The sequence below is a fragment of the Malania oleifera genome, chromosome 13 (assembly GCF_029873635.1).
Source record: "Malania oleifera isolate guangnan ecotype guangnan chromosome 13, ASM2987363v1, whole genome shotgun sequence".
In the NCBI taxonomy this organism is placed as follows: Eukaryota; Viridiplantae; Streptophyta; class Magnoliopsida; order Santalales; family Ximeniaceae; genus Malania; species Malania oleifera.
In genome coordinates, this window is record NC_080429.1 from 48,914,746 (window position 1) to 48,933,154 (window position 18,409).

The 18,409-nt window shown below is 34.8% G+C and overlaps 1 protein-coding gene across 2 annotated transcripts; it reads right to left on the reverse strand.

The window, feature by feature from the left end:
- Nucleotides 1-3,809: 3,809 nt before the first annotated feature.
- Nucleotides 3,810-9,747, reverse strand: LOC131146272 (HVA22-like protein a). Of its 2 annotated transcripts, XM_058095748.1 has the most exons (5): nucleotides 9,465-9,747; nucleotides 9,255-9,281; nucleotides 8,936-9,058; nucleotides 4,348-4,591; nucleotides 3,810-4,139 (listed from the first exon to the last, which is right to left on the reverse strand). In XM_058095748.1, the coding sequence occupies exons 1-5, from the start codon at nucleotides 9,527-9,529 to the stop codon at nucleotides 4,065-4,067; spliced, it is 534 nt and encodes a 177-aa protein (XP_057951731.1). In that variant the 5' UTR covers nucleotides 9,530-9,747; the 3' UTR covers nucleotides 3,810-4,064. The 2 variants fall into 2 exon arrangements, with proteins under 2 accessions (XP_057951731.1, XP_057951729.1); XM_058095746.1 differs by having other exon boundaries at nucleotides 3,810-4,591; nucleotides 9,465-9,742.
- Between the last annotated feature and the right edge of the window lie 8,662 nt (nucleotides 9,748-18,409).

Sequence of the window (18,409 nt, forward strand, 5' to 3'; positions counted from 1 at the left end):
AGCATGACTTGTTGCCTGAAAATCTTGGTTCTTCAGAAAAAGAGCGGTTTGATTTTAACCAATTTATTCAAAAGTTGCAAACATGAATACATTTTAAGGTCTTTTTTTTCTAAAAAAGATATATATACACTTTTTTAAGAAGAACAATCATTAATTTAAAAAATAACAAATACAAGATTCAGGAAGACTTGATCTACTATCATAGAATCAAAGAATTAATATTCATTACAAATACAATAAAAAAACAAACCAGGAAAAAAAAAATTGACCTTTGAAAATATAAGTGCAAGAAGGCTTCTTTTAAGCAATATTATGAGTAAGGGATATAAGCTCAAGCCTTAAGATAAACTCAAAGAACTTTCTCCAAAAAGAAATTTTACAATAAAAGAGTATTGGAAGAAAGACAATTTAATCTTTAAAAGATTATAAAAAGGCTAGCAAGCAATTACATATGAGTTATGATTATAAGCTCAAGGCCTTTTCAAAATAAAACCCCCAAAAGGATTTTACCAAAATGATTTTCCAAGAGAGTAGGAGAAAGGAAAAAATAGCATTTTTAATGCCACACAAAAGGGTATAAAAATATGAGGGAGAATCAAAAGATGTTCAAATAAGTTTCAAGGTGATTCTTCAACCTTCTCCAAGTGAAATGGTTTGATATTTATAGACAAAAACAAAATATAACTGTTATATGACCGTTGGGCATTTAAATATTAATTTATTTTAAAAAATTTGACCGTTTATGCCTTGAAATTCAAAGTCTTGGGAAGTTTGGTTTCCATTTTATTGCACTTCGGTCTGCCGGGCACTATGATCCGATCAACTGGGCTTCAAGCGTATGAAGACCAGTCGACTGGGCTTCAGTGGCTTTCAAGAGTCTGGTTTGTCGGGCCTTTGTAAATTGGCCATTTTGCACAATTCGATCGACTAGGCTTTAATAGCCGGTCGACTAGGCCTTTTGTAAAAGCACATTTTGGCCAAGTTGTTCCATCCAGTCGACTGACCCTTATGAAAAGCTTGGTTTTTGCCTTCTTTTAAGTTCAAAACAACTTTAAATCTTTTGTAAAAATTTAATTTTGAGTATAAAAGGTTTTTTCATGAAAACTTGGAGGTCCTAAGGTCAATCTAAGGTCTGTGAAGAGCTTCAATTTTAATCATGTAATCATGCATGCACAATTAAACTTAATTACTATTAGAACTGAAAAATGTAAAGTCTTCAGTCTTCTGCTCTTGCAATGTTTATGAAATGTGCCGAGATATATTCGTTTAGGTACTTTCATAGTTTCGATTTTGCATCTGTCATTTGTGCTTACAGAACTATAAACTTGTTCAAACACTTAGTGCACAAATGAGATGTTATGATTTGTCATAATCAAAATAGGAATTGGACTCAAAAAGTCAACAATTCCAAAAGTTTTTTTTTTTACTACCACGCACAATAGATTTATTATTGAAGCATTAAAAAGTGAATATGTTTGACACGGATGATCGCATCATTGATTGGGTATAGCAGAGTTCTATGGCTTATACCGGATAGGCCACATCCAACTTGACTAGCATTTGGTGACAGCCTTTGTGGAGCACTGGAGACCGCAGACACATATATTTCACCCACCCCATGGTAAGACGACGATTCAATTTCTATGGATATCCACAACAAGCAAGGTTAATATCCTCTAATTTGGTCTCTTTAAAAGTGGATCTACCAATTCGAGGTCTCGAGGCACATATTTCCAAATTAGTTGGCATGAATCTTCTAAATGAAAATTTTGACTATATCGAAAAATAGACTCTTATCCAATCTTCGTGGACATAAGTTTCATCACGAACAATGAATGTCTGAGCAACTAACAAATTATACAAATACAATACAAAACTTTGTTGACTACAAAAATTACTAAAAAGTGAAAACTAGATTGAAGTAGGTCTTCTTTCTCAATTCTTCTTCTTCTTTTTGTCTAATTAAATTAAATACATGCATTTATATTATTTTTTAAATGCCTACAATAATATTTAATTTTATATAAATATACACAAATTCAAATACAAAATTTAAAATCCATGCTCCCAAAGACTTCTTTAATGTAAAATCTAGTTCAAGGACTAGTCAAAGGATGCTAGTGAGATTGTGAGACTTTAATAAGAAAAAACCAACTTGGGTACTAGGATTGTAAATACCTAATAGAGGATGGTTCCATCTTGTAAGGAGTAGAGATGACCAACCTGTGATGAGCCTCTAATCCATAACTACAGGCGCGCTAGATTTTACGCGCCACTAAACTATAGCTATAGGCAACTTGGATCTAATTTAAAAGGCAATTGAATAGGAATGAAAGGAAACTAGTGGACTACCAATTCAAAATCAGAGCATAAAACGAAATAAATACATAAATATGTGAATTAACTGAAAGGGTAAAGCACCTAAATAAACATCTAACATCAAGCTCCTAACTTATGAATCGTGATGATCTCCCGAAATACGCCCATCCTCCAAGTCCTTTCTATTCTCTTTTTCAAAGAATCAAGATCATGATCAAGTTAACAAGAGGCCATGACCAAGTTCATCAAGATCTTAGCGGCAACATATAACAAGTGGAAAGAATATGGTGTCACCAAGATTTCAAACTTGTCAAACCTAGTCTCTTCGCCCCACTAATTCTTACCATCCTAATCAAAATGCAAAGCTCAAACTTTAGCACAAAACCTAGTGTGCTCTAATTTGTTAAACATGTCCTAAAAGTATTGGCACAAAAGCAGCCAAACAAATGAAGAACACAAGAATGAAATGATTAACATACTTCAAAAATATGCCTACTTCCACAAAGCCTTTGCAAAATCTTCACCATATTGTCAAGGAAATAACGCATTAGAGTTTCAATCATCATTTGAAAGTATGTGTACCCATATAAAAATTACAAAATATCTATACAATAATATATTAATACTATGCCTTAGATACAGTGTCATACCATGACACTATTGCGTATATTAAACTATTAATCATCATGAATAGTATGGATACTATGCCTTAAACTATTAATAGCATGGAGGGCTTTACCGTTTGCACCCGTTGAGGCAATATTGCGTATTAGGGAGGTTTTGTGTGGAATGCTTGGGGGCCAGCCAGCCATGCTCAAAACCCCTCGCTCACAGGCTTCAAGCAATTACTGAATATGAACCACAACTCAAGAAAACAGTACAATATGTTGAACGAATAATTGGTTGCATAGACATGACTTCAATCCCAACATGATTAATTACAAACCAAACTAAACAAAACAAAACAAAAATTAAAATGAATAGAAGCCATTAGCTGCACAATACAATGGTCTATAATCCAGGCATGCAATTTGAATCTCTCTCTGTTGCATTGCAAAGTACAAGACAATCATGGTGCCAATACAGAAACTGCATGGGGAACCCACGTTTAAGTGGCCAGGCATCTCTTTTACGATCTCAAAAACGATGATGTGCTGAACCACGAGCTCAGTGCAGTGTTCAAGGCTGATGAAAACAATCCACACAATAGGAGTGGCAAACTGAAAGGAAAAAAGGGAAAAGGAATGATAATAGGACGTGCATAAGAATTATAAGAATCTTTAGAGTAAGGGTAACATATCTGAAAGCCAGATTTTCACAAAGTTGGAACTGCAAGGGGGAATGCCTTCTGTCAAATCATAAATACTTGAATTAAGGCACCTCAAATCAGTGATAAAATAAGCTCCAGCGTAAGCAACAAATTATTTATGAGGACTGATACCCCATGCATCTAATTTTTCAGTTGGTTCTACAGATCCAATACCATTAAATAACACAATTTAAACATTTTTAACAATTAACAGTCTTACAGTTCTTATTTGTGCATGGATAAAAAGAAAGAAGGAAAGATTGGAAAACCACAATAATTACAGGCTAATATTATAGCAGTTTCTATCCATCAACCAGACCCTATATCTTACAGAAACCAAGTATAAACTACAGCAACAACCCTAGCTACAACTCGTAGGTGTAGCCTGAACACAAGCAACTAGGTATTGGCAAAAACATGTGGGGATCAACAAGGCTCAATATCTATGATCCTCAAAAACCATGTAATTGCTGCTCCTTCTATACTGCTCTTCCCTATCAACTGATTCAGCCTGCAGAGCAAGATATACATGAAAATGGCCATTAGATAAACCATTGAATTTATATAATGCATGACAAGATTTCACTCCCCTAATCAAAAGATTTTCTTTTTTTTTCTTTTTTTAAGTTTTCACAAAATTCTAGATTATTATAATTCCTGAGAAACCCGTGTGGACACGTTATTTTAAAAGTAATTAAATGCAAATAGGTTGTACCAACCTTGCTGATAAGCGTCTTGAACGCTTCTGTTCCATTTTCTTCAATATATTTCTCAGCAGCAGTTAGAATGTCATCTTGCTTCCTGAATACATCCTTCAACTTTGGAATATACCAAACATTAACCGTCTGTCGGTTGACAAAGAAAGGTCTCACAAAATGCTCATAGACGTATGCAGCACCACTGAAGTATGGTATGACCAACCAGCAGAGCAGTATCAGCTTCACATATGGCCAGATTGGGATCCTGCCAAACCGGAGAAAATATTTACAAAGAGCCTGACTTTTTATCAATTTCCACTGCATTATATGTCAACTTGTGAAGGGCAGGTACAATTGAACATGCAAAACATTTGCACTATAAAGTACATTATTTTGAGTATAATCTTATTGTCAACAATATTTTTTCACTATATTTTTGACAGAAAAAAGAAGGGCTAGTTTAGTTGCAAAATATAGTTTTATTTTCCATTCTCAGTTTCCAAAAGAATTTTAAAAAATTCACATTGTTATCCAATTTTCTAAAATTTGTATAGAAAAGTTTGAAAATGTTTATTCATTCATTTGTAACTTTCCCATACAAATGATGGAAAAACTAGTTAGCATTTTTTAAATTCTTTACAAAATATAAAAGACAAAAAAAACTATTTTCACAACTGATGGTACCCTAAATATTTCTGGTAAACCTCAACCGAAAAAAAAAAAAAAAAAAAATAGGACAATATTAACCCTTTTTATATAGCAATCAGGACGAGCAAATAATTAGAAACGAGCAATATCATCAAAATTAAAAGGTCAAATAATTCTTTCTGTGAAATTTGTTCTTACAGAATTTAATATCTTTGAATCTATCAAAAGAAATGGTCCATGATCGCATAAATTGGCGGAAAAGGATTCATATAGCCGACCCCACTTAGTGGAACTAAGGCTTGGTTTTGTTTGTTTTGTTAGCTGCTCCCAACATCAAAAGCTATAGATAACACAAGCCTTGCCTTCTAAATAACTTTACCCAAATATTTAATTTATAAGAAAACAATCAATTATTTTATTGAGTCACTCGATGAACTAATGGACTTTCTAAATAGTAATCATTTGTGCACAGAAAAAAAAAAGTCAACAAGACCGCAAAAAATTTTCCATGACTTAACAAATTGCTCCAGCAGAACCTATCCATGTGGATGCAGCATTCATATTAAAATCACCACAAGAACAATGTAGCATACTTATAAGTATATGCATTGTAGAAGATCAAGTGATTTCAACTGAAATCACTGCTGAAGATCAGGAGAATTGATCCTGCTGTAACCGATAATGATGCAGGCTCAAATCTCAGTGATGGACTCTTATCAATTTACATCCAAATCATGCTGTCCACAGGCTCTCTCTCAACTGTACGTGTCTCTCTTCGTGAATGGCAGTGTCGAGTTGGACATGCATCCACACCTGTTGCCAACAAAGTTCTTTCATGCATCAATTTTCCAGTAGAAAGCAATAAAAAGCACTCTGTGTGCCTTGAATGTCAGATGGCCAAAAGCCATGACTTGCCATATAAGTACTCTACTCATGTTTCTTCATATCGTCTAAATTTAATTTTTAGTTATGTGTGGGGACCAGCATCCATGGCTTCTACCACTAGTGCCAAATATTATTAGTTTTCTTGATGATTATTCAAAGTTTGTTTGGTTATTTCCAATGAAATTCAAATTCGAAGTTGAATCAATCTTTCTTTAGTTTCAAGCCTACGTTGAAAAACACTTTGAACGAAAAATAAAATCCGTCCAATCTGACTGGGATGGAGAATTTTGACGCTTGAACACTTATTTTACACAAACTGGAATTAATCATCTACTAGCATGCCCATATACTCATCAACAAAATGGATTTATTGAGCGTAAACATCGACACATTGTTGAAGTTGGATTAAGTATGTTAGCACACTCAAACTTACCAATGCTTTACTAGGACGATGTTTTTCAAACAGCTACATTTGTTATTAAAAGACTATCAACACCAGTTTTGAAGCAAAAATCTACCTATGAAATTCTATACAACTGCTTGCTTGATTTCTCTTTTATGCATGTTTTTGGTTGTACATGTTGGCCTAACCTAAGATCTTACAATACAAACAAACTCAATTTCGGCTCAAAAACATGCATACTCATTGGCTATAGTCTCTGTCATCAAGGGGCACAGCTGCCTTGATCTTTCTACTGGCAAGATTTATGTCTCACGACATGTGGTTTTCGATGAGACGCTATTACCATACACCAAAGAAAATACTTCCAACCCCTCTCAGCTGCAATCTGTTCCCCTTCCTCTCCATATCAATGTCTCACCTCCTTTAGTTCCACAGATTTGCAATGTAACCATATTCCTATTAGAACAACAGCTGCACTTTGCTTGTCTCTTTCTACATGTCTAGATGAGGATATCAATCCACAAGCTACTACAAATCAACTTCAAATCATAGAGCTCCCCTCGGTTTTGCCATTCATAGTAGTGTTTCAAGTCTTGTGACAAACAGTCATCCTGTGACAGCAAGATCAAAGAACAATATTCACAAACCTCGCAAGCAATCAGATGACTATGTTAGGCATCTACTACCTCGAGCATTGTTAGCCGAAAGATCCATCACAACTGTAGAACCAAGCTCTTATACTGAAGCATCAAAATCAATTCTTTGGCGAGAAGCTATGAACAAAGAATTTAATGTATTGCTGCAAAATGGTACTTGGTCCTTTGTTCCACACTCGCCGGGTACAAATATTGTGGGATGTCATTGGGTTTACCGAATTAAAAGAAAAGCTAACAGGACTATTGAGCGTCATAAAGCTCAACTAGTCGCCAAAGGCTTCCATCAACAAGAAGGAATTGAATTTTCAGAAACATTTATCCCAATTATTAGACATGCCACAATTAGATTGGTTCTTTCAATTTTAATTTCTCATGATTAGCCCATTTAACAAACTGATATGCAAAATGCATTTTTGCACAGTGATCTTCAAGAAGAATGTTTTATGACTCAAAACAAGGTTACATTCATCCTCAATTTCCAAGTCATGTCAGTAAGTTACATAAATACCATATGGTTTGCGAAAAGCTCCCCGAGCTTGGTTTTCTAAACTTTCAGACAAGCTAAAGTCATTACACTTCCATGAAAGCAAAGCTAATACTTCACTATTTGTTCTTAAAACAAAAACAACTGTTTATGTTATAATATATGTGGATGACATATTAATCACTAGATCAAGTTCGGCTACTATCAATCCAGTAATTCATTGCTTAAAGGAAGCATTTGCTATCAAAGAATTGGGCCCTCTTAACTTTTTCCTTGGTGTAGAAGCACTTAGATGCAGAGAAGGTTTTTATCTTATTCAGCGCAAACATATAGTGGGATTTGCTCAAAAAGAGCAACATGGATCAGGAAAAACCATGTAGTAGCTCGATGGTTTCCACTTGCAATCTCACTTCGATAGACAAATCGTGTTCTAATGCAAGCTTTTATAGAAGTATTGTCGATAGCATGCAATAGCTTGCATTTACACAGCCTGATTTGGATTTTGCAGTATCAAAGTCAATAAGTTTATGCATAATCCTCTTAAATCACACTGGCAAATCGTAAAGCGAATACTTCGCTATCTTAAACATTCAGTTTCAATAGGCTAGCTAATGTCTAAAGCTTGAAACTTCATGCATTCTCAAACTTGGATTGGGCAGCAGATAGGGATGATAGAAGACTTGTGGGTGCTTATTGTATTTATTAGGGTCCTAACTTGATCTCCTAGAGCTGTAAACAACAGACAACAGTGGCTTGTAGCAGCACTGAGGCGAAATACAAGGCATTGACAAACACAATATCCGAGCTAATGTCGATCAAGTCCAGTTCTTTGGTGCGACAATATTGGTGCCACTTATCTCACATCCAATCTTGTGTTTCATGCAAGAATGAAACACATAGAAATCGACTTTCATTTTGTTCGAGATCAAGTCTGCCGCAAACAATTAGTTTAGTTCATCTCTAGTCGTGATCAGTTAGCATATGCACTAAAAAAACCATTACCACCAAAGAAGTTTCGAGATGTTCAATAAAATCTGAATGTTCCTTATCTCCCCTTCAGATTGAGGGGACGTGTAGAAGATCAAGTGATTTCAACTGAAATCACGGCTGAAGATCAGGAGAATTGATCCTGCTGTAACTGATAATGATGCAGTCAATGAATACCGAAACACTTGCTGGAGTTTAGGGATGAGGAGATATGATTCTAAGGACTTCAAATTGTATAGATGTATAGAAGTTTGAATTAGAATGGTTAAACGTTGCTGATAAATAGGAAATCAGTTGTAAATGTGTTTATATATACTGCATGTAAGCTACAAGAAAATCATGAGAAACACAGAAATCTTTCAAACACTTTCTCTCTTCTATTTCTTTACATGCATCAACCATTTAAAAATAAAGTCAAGAACAATGTGAGCTTTTGAATTTCTAAACGAGGAAAAAGTCTAAAAAGAGAGTTTAGATAATCATAGTTCACCAGTGTACGGTTCAAAACCATGTCACCAGGAATTGTCGAAGTTAAACAAAATTTACCACTCAATGATTTTGGCAAAGGTGAGTTCGAAAAGGGTAATCATAGAATACAGAACCCAGTAAGTGAGCCATTGCTGATCGTCCAGGGGAGATTTAGTCTCGATTGCCCTAATTGAGGCATACCTGTCAGAAAACCCAACCACACACCCATCATAATTCAATCTATTCACACACTCATACAACTAAAGATCAAATATAGGAAACACCCAAATCTGAGGATGATCATCAGAAATTAAGTATCATACAAAAGCAGACACCAAAAGAATATCTGGGGTTTAAGCAAAAGAAGGGAAGGAAGAAGGGGGGAAAATCCACTTACAGCGGATAAAGAAGACTGACCACAGGCCTGCGAAACAAATCCAAAACTCAAAGCATTAGCGAAAAAAATCACAAATTGGGTTGTCAAATTCTTGAAAAACGTTGTAAGAAAGGGAGGGGGCAAACTAAGAAGGAATCTAAGCAAATGACATTATCTAATCCGCTGTTGAAGGGAATTGGTAAAGCAAGAGAAGGGAGAAAGAGAACATACAAGGCAAGAACATCGAAGTTCCGGAGCAGCACACTGAGAATGCTTTCACCACTCCCGGATCCCATGTCAGAAATGTTTTATGCTCTGAAAATCCACAAGATGATTCGAGAGCTTGGGTCAGGTTCTCAGGTGCACACACGCTGAGAGAGAGAGAGAGAGAGAGAATGGGCAGCACAGCAAAATTGAGGGTTTTTTTATGCGGAAAAGCTACCAAGAGCAACAGTTCAGAAATTATCTGGTGATTCTGAGAACAAAGCATCCTCCCATTAAAATCAACCACGTGACATATGATGAACGGGTTTCATTCTCTTAATTTGCATTGGCCCTGACAATGGTTGGGACCACGTATTTGCCCCTTTTTATTTTTATTTTTTTTATTACGTCGACTGTACTGACTTTCCAGCTCATCCAGTTGACACTCCAGCTGACACTCCTATTGACTGGGCACAATTTGACATACTCTGGTGGTGACACAGGATACTCAGATTATTCACACGCCCACGCAAGAAGACCTCTCTCACTGCGCAGGAGCAAATACAGGATTTGCTCGCTGGGGCAGGAATCGAAGCTGGGACTTAAACCAACAAGTGGCCCATCCCAAGCCCGCTCTTGCCACTTGAGCCATTGCCCGGGAGCGTATTTACCCCTTTTTGGTAACATCTAAGCTGACACCATTTGGCGCTGCAGTGCCAAAATAACATCGTATTAGTACCCACACATCACAAAATGTGCTTGAACTTTTTGCTCATTGCCGTTGATGGAATTCATTTTTTTATGTGTCCTAAAGTATATATTTGAAATTATGAAGTAACTTGTCAATTTGAATAAATTTGAATATAATTTTATATTATATTTTATTTAAATTTAATATCTCCCTAAACATGAAATTTGAGTATACAAATTATATAATCCAAATAATTACAAAACAAATCTTGAATTTTGAAATGTCCTTACAGCTAAAAGGATAGCCTAATTGCAAATTATTAACAAAAGCCAATTGATGAAAATTGGATTTTGAACACCGTAAATCGCTGAAAGTGTGTTGAATACACTCATCAAGCACATTCTTGATGATATTTTAGTAAATTCAATGCAAAAGATTACTTAAAATCCATCAAATAAATGATGACATTATTGTTAATCAACATGAATTAGCACCTGAAAATTTTCTTGTAAATAACTATCATCAAATCATCCAAATTAACCCATAGGGCACCTTTTTTACATTAGTAAATTAAAATTGACTAATCCTCTTCAATATTTAATTTTAGTTTTGCTGGTTTTCGTCCCTGTCTTGCTGGAGTTAGGTGTTGTCAATGTCAAACTCAAACAGTTCATGTTGACTTTTTGAGTCCGATCTTGTTTTGATAATGACAAACCACTTGTATCATATGTATGCATTTAGTATTTGAACAAGTTTACAATTCAGTACACATAAGGTAAAGGAGAAATGGAAGCCAAGAAGGGACTTAAAGCACATACAACTTGGCTTATTCCATGAAGAATTGAAGAGTAAAGATGAGAAGATTGTTGACTCTATAAGTTCAATCATGTTTTGATAATGACAAACCATTTGGTATTTGATCTGTGCATTGAGATTGTGAACAGGAACAATATTTAGCATGCACAGAAGGCTGGAAAGTCATGGAAGTTATGAAGATTAAAGTATATATATCTTGGCACAATCCATATAACTAAAAGAGTAGAAGAATAAAGATGCAAGCGGCAAGTTCAAGATCATCGTGGGAATGAGTATTTAGAACTGAATGTATTTACATATTTCATATGATTTAATTTGAAACTCCAAATATACCCTAGATTGACCTTAGGACTCGTGCATATCATGAGAATCTTTAGGGGATATTTATGAACTTAGAGATTTTTTAAAACTTCAGAAAATATTTTATAAAAGAGCAAAGAAAGAGAGCAAAACAGATTTTTGAAACTAAAATAAAAAAATCAGAAAGTATTATGTTCAGAAGACCGAAGTCGCTGCCCATAAGTTTGAAGTGTCAACTTCAGAATACTGAAGTGTACACTCAGTCGTTTGAAGATTCAACTTCAAAATATTGAAGTTTAAGCTCAGTCGTTTGAAGAATTTTTTCAGAAGACCGAAGATTAAGTTCAGTTATCTAAAGATTTATTAGAGAAACACAGAAATAGGCAGAAGCACATTAGAAGACTGAACCTTGACTTCAGTTGTCTGAACCCCAACTTTAGACGTCTGACCTTGTGTCCAGTTCAATTTTTCAAAACTTTAAGGAACTTCAGTCGTCTGAGCTCTACTCCTTAGTCGTCTGAACCTGTGGGAAGATTAAAAATTTAATCTTTAGTGAGAGAACATGCGAGCTATTTTTTAATCAAGTTGATCCAACGGTTAGAACTTATCCTAAGACCAAGTTTACCTATATAATCAACCTCTAAACCCTAGTGCCCCAACCTTTGGCATAAGATTGAGTGTATTGAAAGTTTAGCACAACTTGAGAGAGCATTGAACACACTGCTGAATTCTTGCTTGGGATTTCAAAACTTATACGTCAAATCTGAGCTAAGGTTACATTGATCTTCAAAAGGCATTCTAGCAATTGTTGTGCATTCAACTTGGTATTAAGGTTTAGTAAATCGATATGTTTGTTACTACTTATTCTCAAAGAGTTTTTCATTTCAAAACCTATCATTGAATATTATTTGAGAGATTGATCTTGAGTGTACTTATATACATATAGATAGTTTTGAAAATATCACAACTTGAGAAAAGTTTTGCCAATGGTTAAACATTTTTGATTCAAGTGTGTATCCATTTAAAGACTCAATATTTTCAATATTACAAAATCACTTGATTAAATATCCTTAGAGCTCATAACTATATATATTATTGAGGGATATTTTCTGAAAAATATTATATTAGGTTTTTGATCTTTGGAACACATCATATATATATATATATATATATATATATATATATATATACATACATATTCTAATACAAAGATCATATTGTGTTTTGGATATTTGGAATAAAACTTATCGATCTAGATTTTTGGAGAAAAACTGAATTACATATTTGTATTGAGCTCATTTGGTTGGATTCAATATTTGAAGCAGAATAGTCATATTCTTTTAAACCAAAGATTATTTAAAGATTCAACTTCACAAATTATTTGATAGCAAGAACTTAGATTTTCATAATATTCAAGAAAAATTTTTTAAGATCACATTTGGTGTTCTTGCATCTAGAAAGTTTATCTAAAACCCTAATTTCTCCAAAGCATTTATTTATATAATTATTTTGGGAGATTTGATCAAAAGGAAATTTTGTGAAGCATATCATTCATATAACGATTACATCGTTATATACATACTGAGCTTCAAGTTTTATCATATGGATATGTGTTAGGTTTTCCATTGTACTTACTAGCTTTGTTAGAAGCAATATTGAGTTTTTTTTTAGATTTGAAATTCTATATTATAATCACAGCTCGGGTTGTGAATTAGGTGAGGAGAAAGTTGTGCTTCTTGTAAGTAGTGGATTGTAAGAGAGTTATGTCCCGGTTAAAGGAACAGGGATTTAGTGGAATCCTTGAGTGGGTTGCTCAAGGCGAGGACGTAGGCCGGGTTGGTTGAACTTCATAAAAATTGTGTTTGCCTTCTATCTTCCCTTACTCTTTTTAATTTCCGCTTGCATTTCATTATCAGTTTTTGCATGGATGTATGTTGATTTATATTATACACACTTGATAATTAATTGGGTAAAATAGAATTTATTGAGATAATAATTTAAAATAATTTCTAGTCCATGCAATTAATTTGTTAAATATTGAAATAGAGATTAAGAGGTAAAATAAACTTAAAGATTTTTAAAATACCCAATTCACCCCCCTCTTAGGATTACACCTAAATTAACAAAGACTTTTATTTTTAAATTGTATTGCATTTAGAGTTATTTGTAATATGCATGCTTTACATGATATGATGCTAAGTTCAGTGGATCGTAGACTAACCTTAGGGAAACATATTTTTCTTGAAAATCCTTTAACTCTAAAAGTTAAACTATTACAAAGGGTTTAAAATGATTTTGAAGTTTAATTAGGGCCAAAATGTTAATTTTGTTAAGGCCTAGTCAACCGGCTTCTAAAGCCCAGTTGACCGACCAGTGCATATGGCCAGAACTTTAGTTCTGTAAAGGCCCTAGTCAATCGGCCCTCACAGGACAGTCAACCGGCAATACCAAACGGCCATATTGTAAAGGCCCAGTCAACTGGCTCCTTCAGAGCTTTCCTAGCCCTAGTCGATTGGCCAGTTCAAATTGACTAGATGAATAGCCAAACCAACCGATCCTTTTTATGCTTATTAAAGCCTAGCCGACCGAATCATATGGTCTGGCATGCCAAAACTCGCGAATTTGAAAATTACTTTGGTCCTAGTTGACTGGACCTCTCGGGTTCAAGCAATTTTGAGCTCCAACGGTTGGAAATTTCAAAAATAAAATAATATTTTTCTCCACAATGGTCACCTAACGACTATATTCTCAAAATATCTATAAATACCAAGCCCAAAATCATTTAAATGACCTTTGCACATATCATAATATACTTCTTTATTGTTGTGCATTTGTTTTTACAAATCAAAGCTCTTACATACTCTTTTTCATTGCAAAATCATTTTTGAGAGCAAATTCTAGTTTCTCCCATACTTTCTTTTGAAAAACTCTTTTGTGGAGAAATCATTCATTTGAAATCTTTGAGCATTCTTTTTATACACATATCTTAACTCAAAAATCATTTACTCTCACTCTCTTCATTGCAAATATTTATTTGAGATCAATTACATATTTCTCCTGCATTTTTGTTTTGAAAATATTTTTTGGAGAAATCCTTTTAAAGAGGGTCTTCAAAAGTCTTGAGTATATATCAACTCATATATATTGCTTGAAAGACTTTATATTATTGTGATATATTTTTTAAGATCAAAATTTATTCTCTCTCTCCATTTCATTTAAAAATCATTTTTGGAGAAATTTTACGAGTTATTCAAGAAGGTTTTGAGTGTATATTTATTGATATATACCTTACTTGAAAAGCTTCTTGCATTGATTTTTTCCAAACCCTAGGTTCTCCTATATTCATATTGAAAATATTTTTGGAGAAATATTTTTTTGGGGTTGAATCTTTGAAGTATTTATCATATCCATCTTATTCAAAGATTGCAAAAACATTATTGAGAAAAATACACTTACTCTACTAAACTTTACTTCATATCTTGTGGGAGTGTTTTAGAATTTAATTTGCACATCTCTGCTTATTGAAGAAGCATGTTTATTTATACACAAAAGTATTTTATCATCTTTGTATCCTTGTGGTTTGGGTAGTGAACCGCGTGCCGGACGTGGGGTATCGCTTGAAGAGAAGGGCTCCATCCTGTAAGGAGTGTGTCAGGTGTGTGGTATCACATGAAGAGGGAAAATCCACCCTGTAAGGAGATTTGTAAACAGCTTTGCTCCGCCTAGTTAAGTGAGCAAGATAGTGGAATCCTCAAACAAGTTGGCTTGAGGCGAGGACGTAGGCAGGTACAACCAAACCTTGTAAAAATATTATGTTTGCACTTTCTCTCCCTATACTCTTTACTTTTCTGCAAGTTGTATGCTTATATTTAATTTGTCGTGGTTGTTATATTTGTTTAAATATTTTCATACATAAATATTTGAGGGATTTGAGATTACTTTGAAATATCCTAGGGTTGAGTAATACTGACTGTGTTTTAAAATTGGGGCAAAATTGACCTAAATTTTTTAAATACACAATTCACCCCCTTCTTGGGAATACACCATCCCTCACACTTGGTATCAGAGACTCGTTACAAAAAGTTTAAACGCATTTGTTAAAGATTTTATGGCTCTAGTTGGTGTATTTCCATTATGTGAGGGTCAATCCTTTACCATGCCTCCATTATTTTGTGGTGTCGATTACACCTCATGTAAACAAAGGATGAGCGTATTTATAAAATCAATGGATTGGAGGCTTGGAAAATGATTGCTAAAAGAAATTGTGTGCCAATGAAGTAAAATTATATTAGTTTAATCAAATACAACTCATATGCCATGAAAATGTTATATTGCGCTTTAGACTCTAATATTTTTCATGAAATCATGACATGTAACTGCACAAGAGATATATGGGAAGAGCTTGGTGGGAGATAGAAGGATCCAAAGAGAAGGAGATCAGTACTCCAGCTATTTCGACTACAAATGATCAAGAGAAAGCAATTTGTTTATTAACTGCATTAGTCGATAAGGAGGTACACATATCTCAATCTCCTTCATTTAATGATACATTTGATGAATCCTATGTTGAATCTTGCGATATATTATATGATGAATCATCTAATGTTTCCCGTGAAGATTTTGTTAATAATGCATGTAATGATTCATGTGGTAGTTATTGTGATAAATCTTGTGATGAATCATGCAATCAATTTAATGACGAAAGCATGCTCTCTAACGAGTGGTAGGCTCGCCAAGGCTTGGATCCTTAACTACCAAATATAATATTTGTAAAACCTAACTAATCCCGAGTTCTATAGAAAGTGGGGAAAGTTGGGTGTCGATCCTCAGGGACTTAGATGCAATTACCAACCATTTTCAGATTAGTTTATTAAAGTTTTTGTGTAAAAAGAAAGTAAAAAAGAGAGGTTTTGAAAACAGTTTTTATAACAACTACTTGAAAGCATGTAAAACTAAAGTATCTCTACTCCTACAAAGCAGTGCTCAATCATGAATCTGACCTAGGATGTTATGTGCGTGAACTATGCTCAACTAGCTATACGTATTAGTACTAACCCAAAAATCAGGCTAAACGAGTGAGGGTCGTTCGAGGGCATGAGGTAGCAAGGGTGCACCAACCGTCTGGAGCACAGTCAGGAACCAGAGTATACCCTATCTCAATAATCACATGCACCTCTGCAGTGTTCGTAGCCTAGTACGTATATCTGATTGAATCAATAGTAGTGCTATCCTATCATGTAAGGCTTCATCAAAATCAAAGCAACAAATTAAAGAAGTAAAGAAAGCAGTAAATCGAAAGCAAGTGAAGGGAAATCATGTAAAAGATCATTCTATTGCAATGAAAACGTCTGTCACTAATGCCAAAAATACAATCGAAGATCAGAATATGAATGTAAATGAAAGCAAGTAAATCTATCCTAAGGTTGGTTCTCAATGGCATTTTAGGTCTCACACAAACCCAAAATTGGCCAAAGAGGATCCCTGGGCTCTTTGTAGAAGCTACTATATATACCCATTAGGGTTTACAAGATTTGAAATTCAAAAATAAAAACTTATGCAAGTGTCTTGTGACACAGATCATCGTCGTCAACCATGTCACCCCCATGTTCTTCCTCGATTATGCCTTGGTCGAAGCTTTTGAGAAAGTAGAGATTTGAATTTGGCTCCTCTCGACATAGTCACACCATTGGGTCTTTATTGGTCGAGTTGGTGGTCGAGGCTTATAGGATCTCGGACTTCAGGAAATCTCAAAAACTTGACATAGTCGCCTATAATGGTCTTTAGTCAAAGACTTGGACGAGACTCTTGGTAATTCTATCTTAGTCAATTTTAGTATTTGGACCTAGTCACCCCATAGGGTTACTGTGTCGAGGACTTGGTCAAAACTTGCAGCAGTTCTGCTTCAGGCTTGAACCTTGGAGTCTTCAACTGTAACCTTGGTCACCCCTGAGTTAGCTATTTGCACCCCATGGTCAAACAAGATCTTTCTTCCTTTAATGATTCAAGGCTCTAAGGACTTGGTTGATCATCTGATTTGAGCTTTAAATCTTCCAATTCCCTTGGCTTCTTGTGTTGCCTAACTCCTTGGTTTTAAGTTGTTTTCCTTGAAACATGAACAAACCTTACGTAACTCTGAAACATGATAACAAAGGGTTGCATACAAGACAAAAGAGGATAAACAAGGGTAATTGAGGACCTAAAATCATGCATTTTAGAGACTCTTCACAACCCCCAATTTACACTTTGCTTGTCCTTGAAAAAAGAAAAAAACTAACAACACTAAGAAAATTAAGAAATTCCTCTCTACCTCCTTTTTTGTGGGAAGCATGGTTGCATTTACCATATGCAACAACGATTTAAACCCCTAGGTTGAACCTAATGGATGAGTTATAGTCTCGTGAGGGTTTCTAGGTTGGCACCCACAAACACCAACTTAGTGAACATCAAATAGATTACATGCAACATAGTCATACCATTTTACATACAAGAATATAGCCTAGTTACATACATACCTTTTCTTACATGACTTCATTATCCGCACACTCCACAGCAATTCACTCATGCAAATCTCAACAATGCATAGCCATCTCAAGAACAGAACTTACAGAGAATTAACCAGCGATTGCAATTCAAAGTTAATATTATCATGTAAATTCAAGTATGGATAGGCGACATCCCAAGGCATGTGTAAGGTGTATGTTTTGTCACACTTAGAGTATCCTTGGACACCTACAGAATGGCCGTCTTGACTCAGCCTCACTGGTATACCCTCAAAGTCACTCAAGAAAATGGGTTCACTCTCATATGTGAGGAAGAGTGTCATGATCAAACGTCTTATATATTTAAAGAACTAACATTACACATGGAGTGAGCTAGTCTCATACGGATAGGATATAGCCTATTAATAGGTGTCAGGTCCTTCACCCTAGCGTCTTCTCACCTTCTTGCCACATCCAATCAAGACCACCCTAGATCAACCTATTCATGAACCAGGCTTGACTACGTCACATGCATTAGACAATTGAAGAAGCTTCATATGTGTAGAATCATGTGTTGTGTCCCTAACTTGACCTTTTTGTATATATAGAGCAGGTATTCTATATATTTTTCATTTCTCTTTCTTTCTTCTGCTAATTCTTTTTATCATTTTTCATTCATGGTCAGC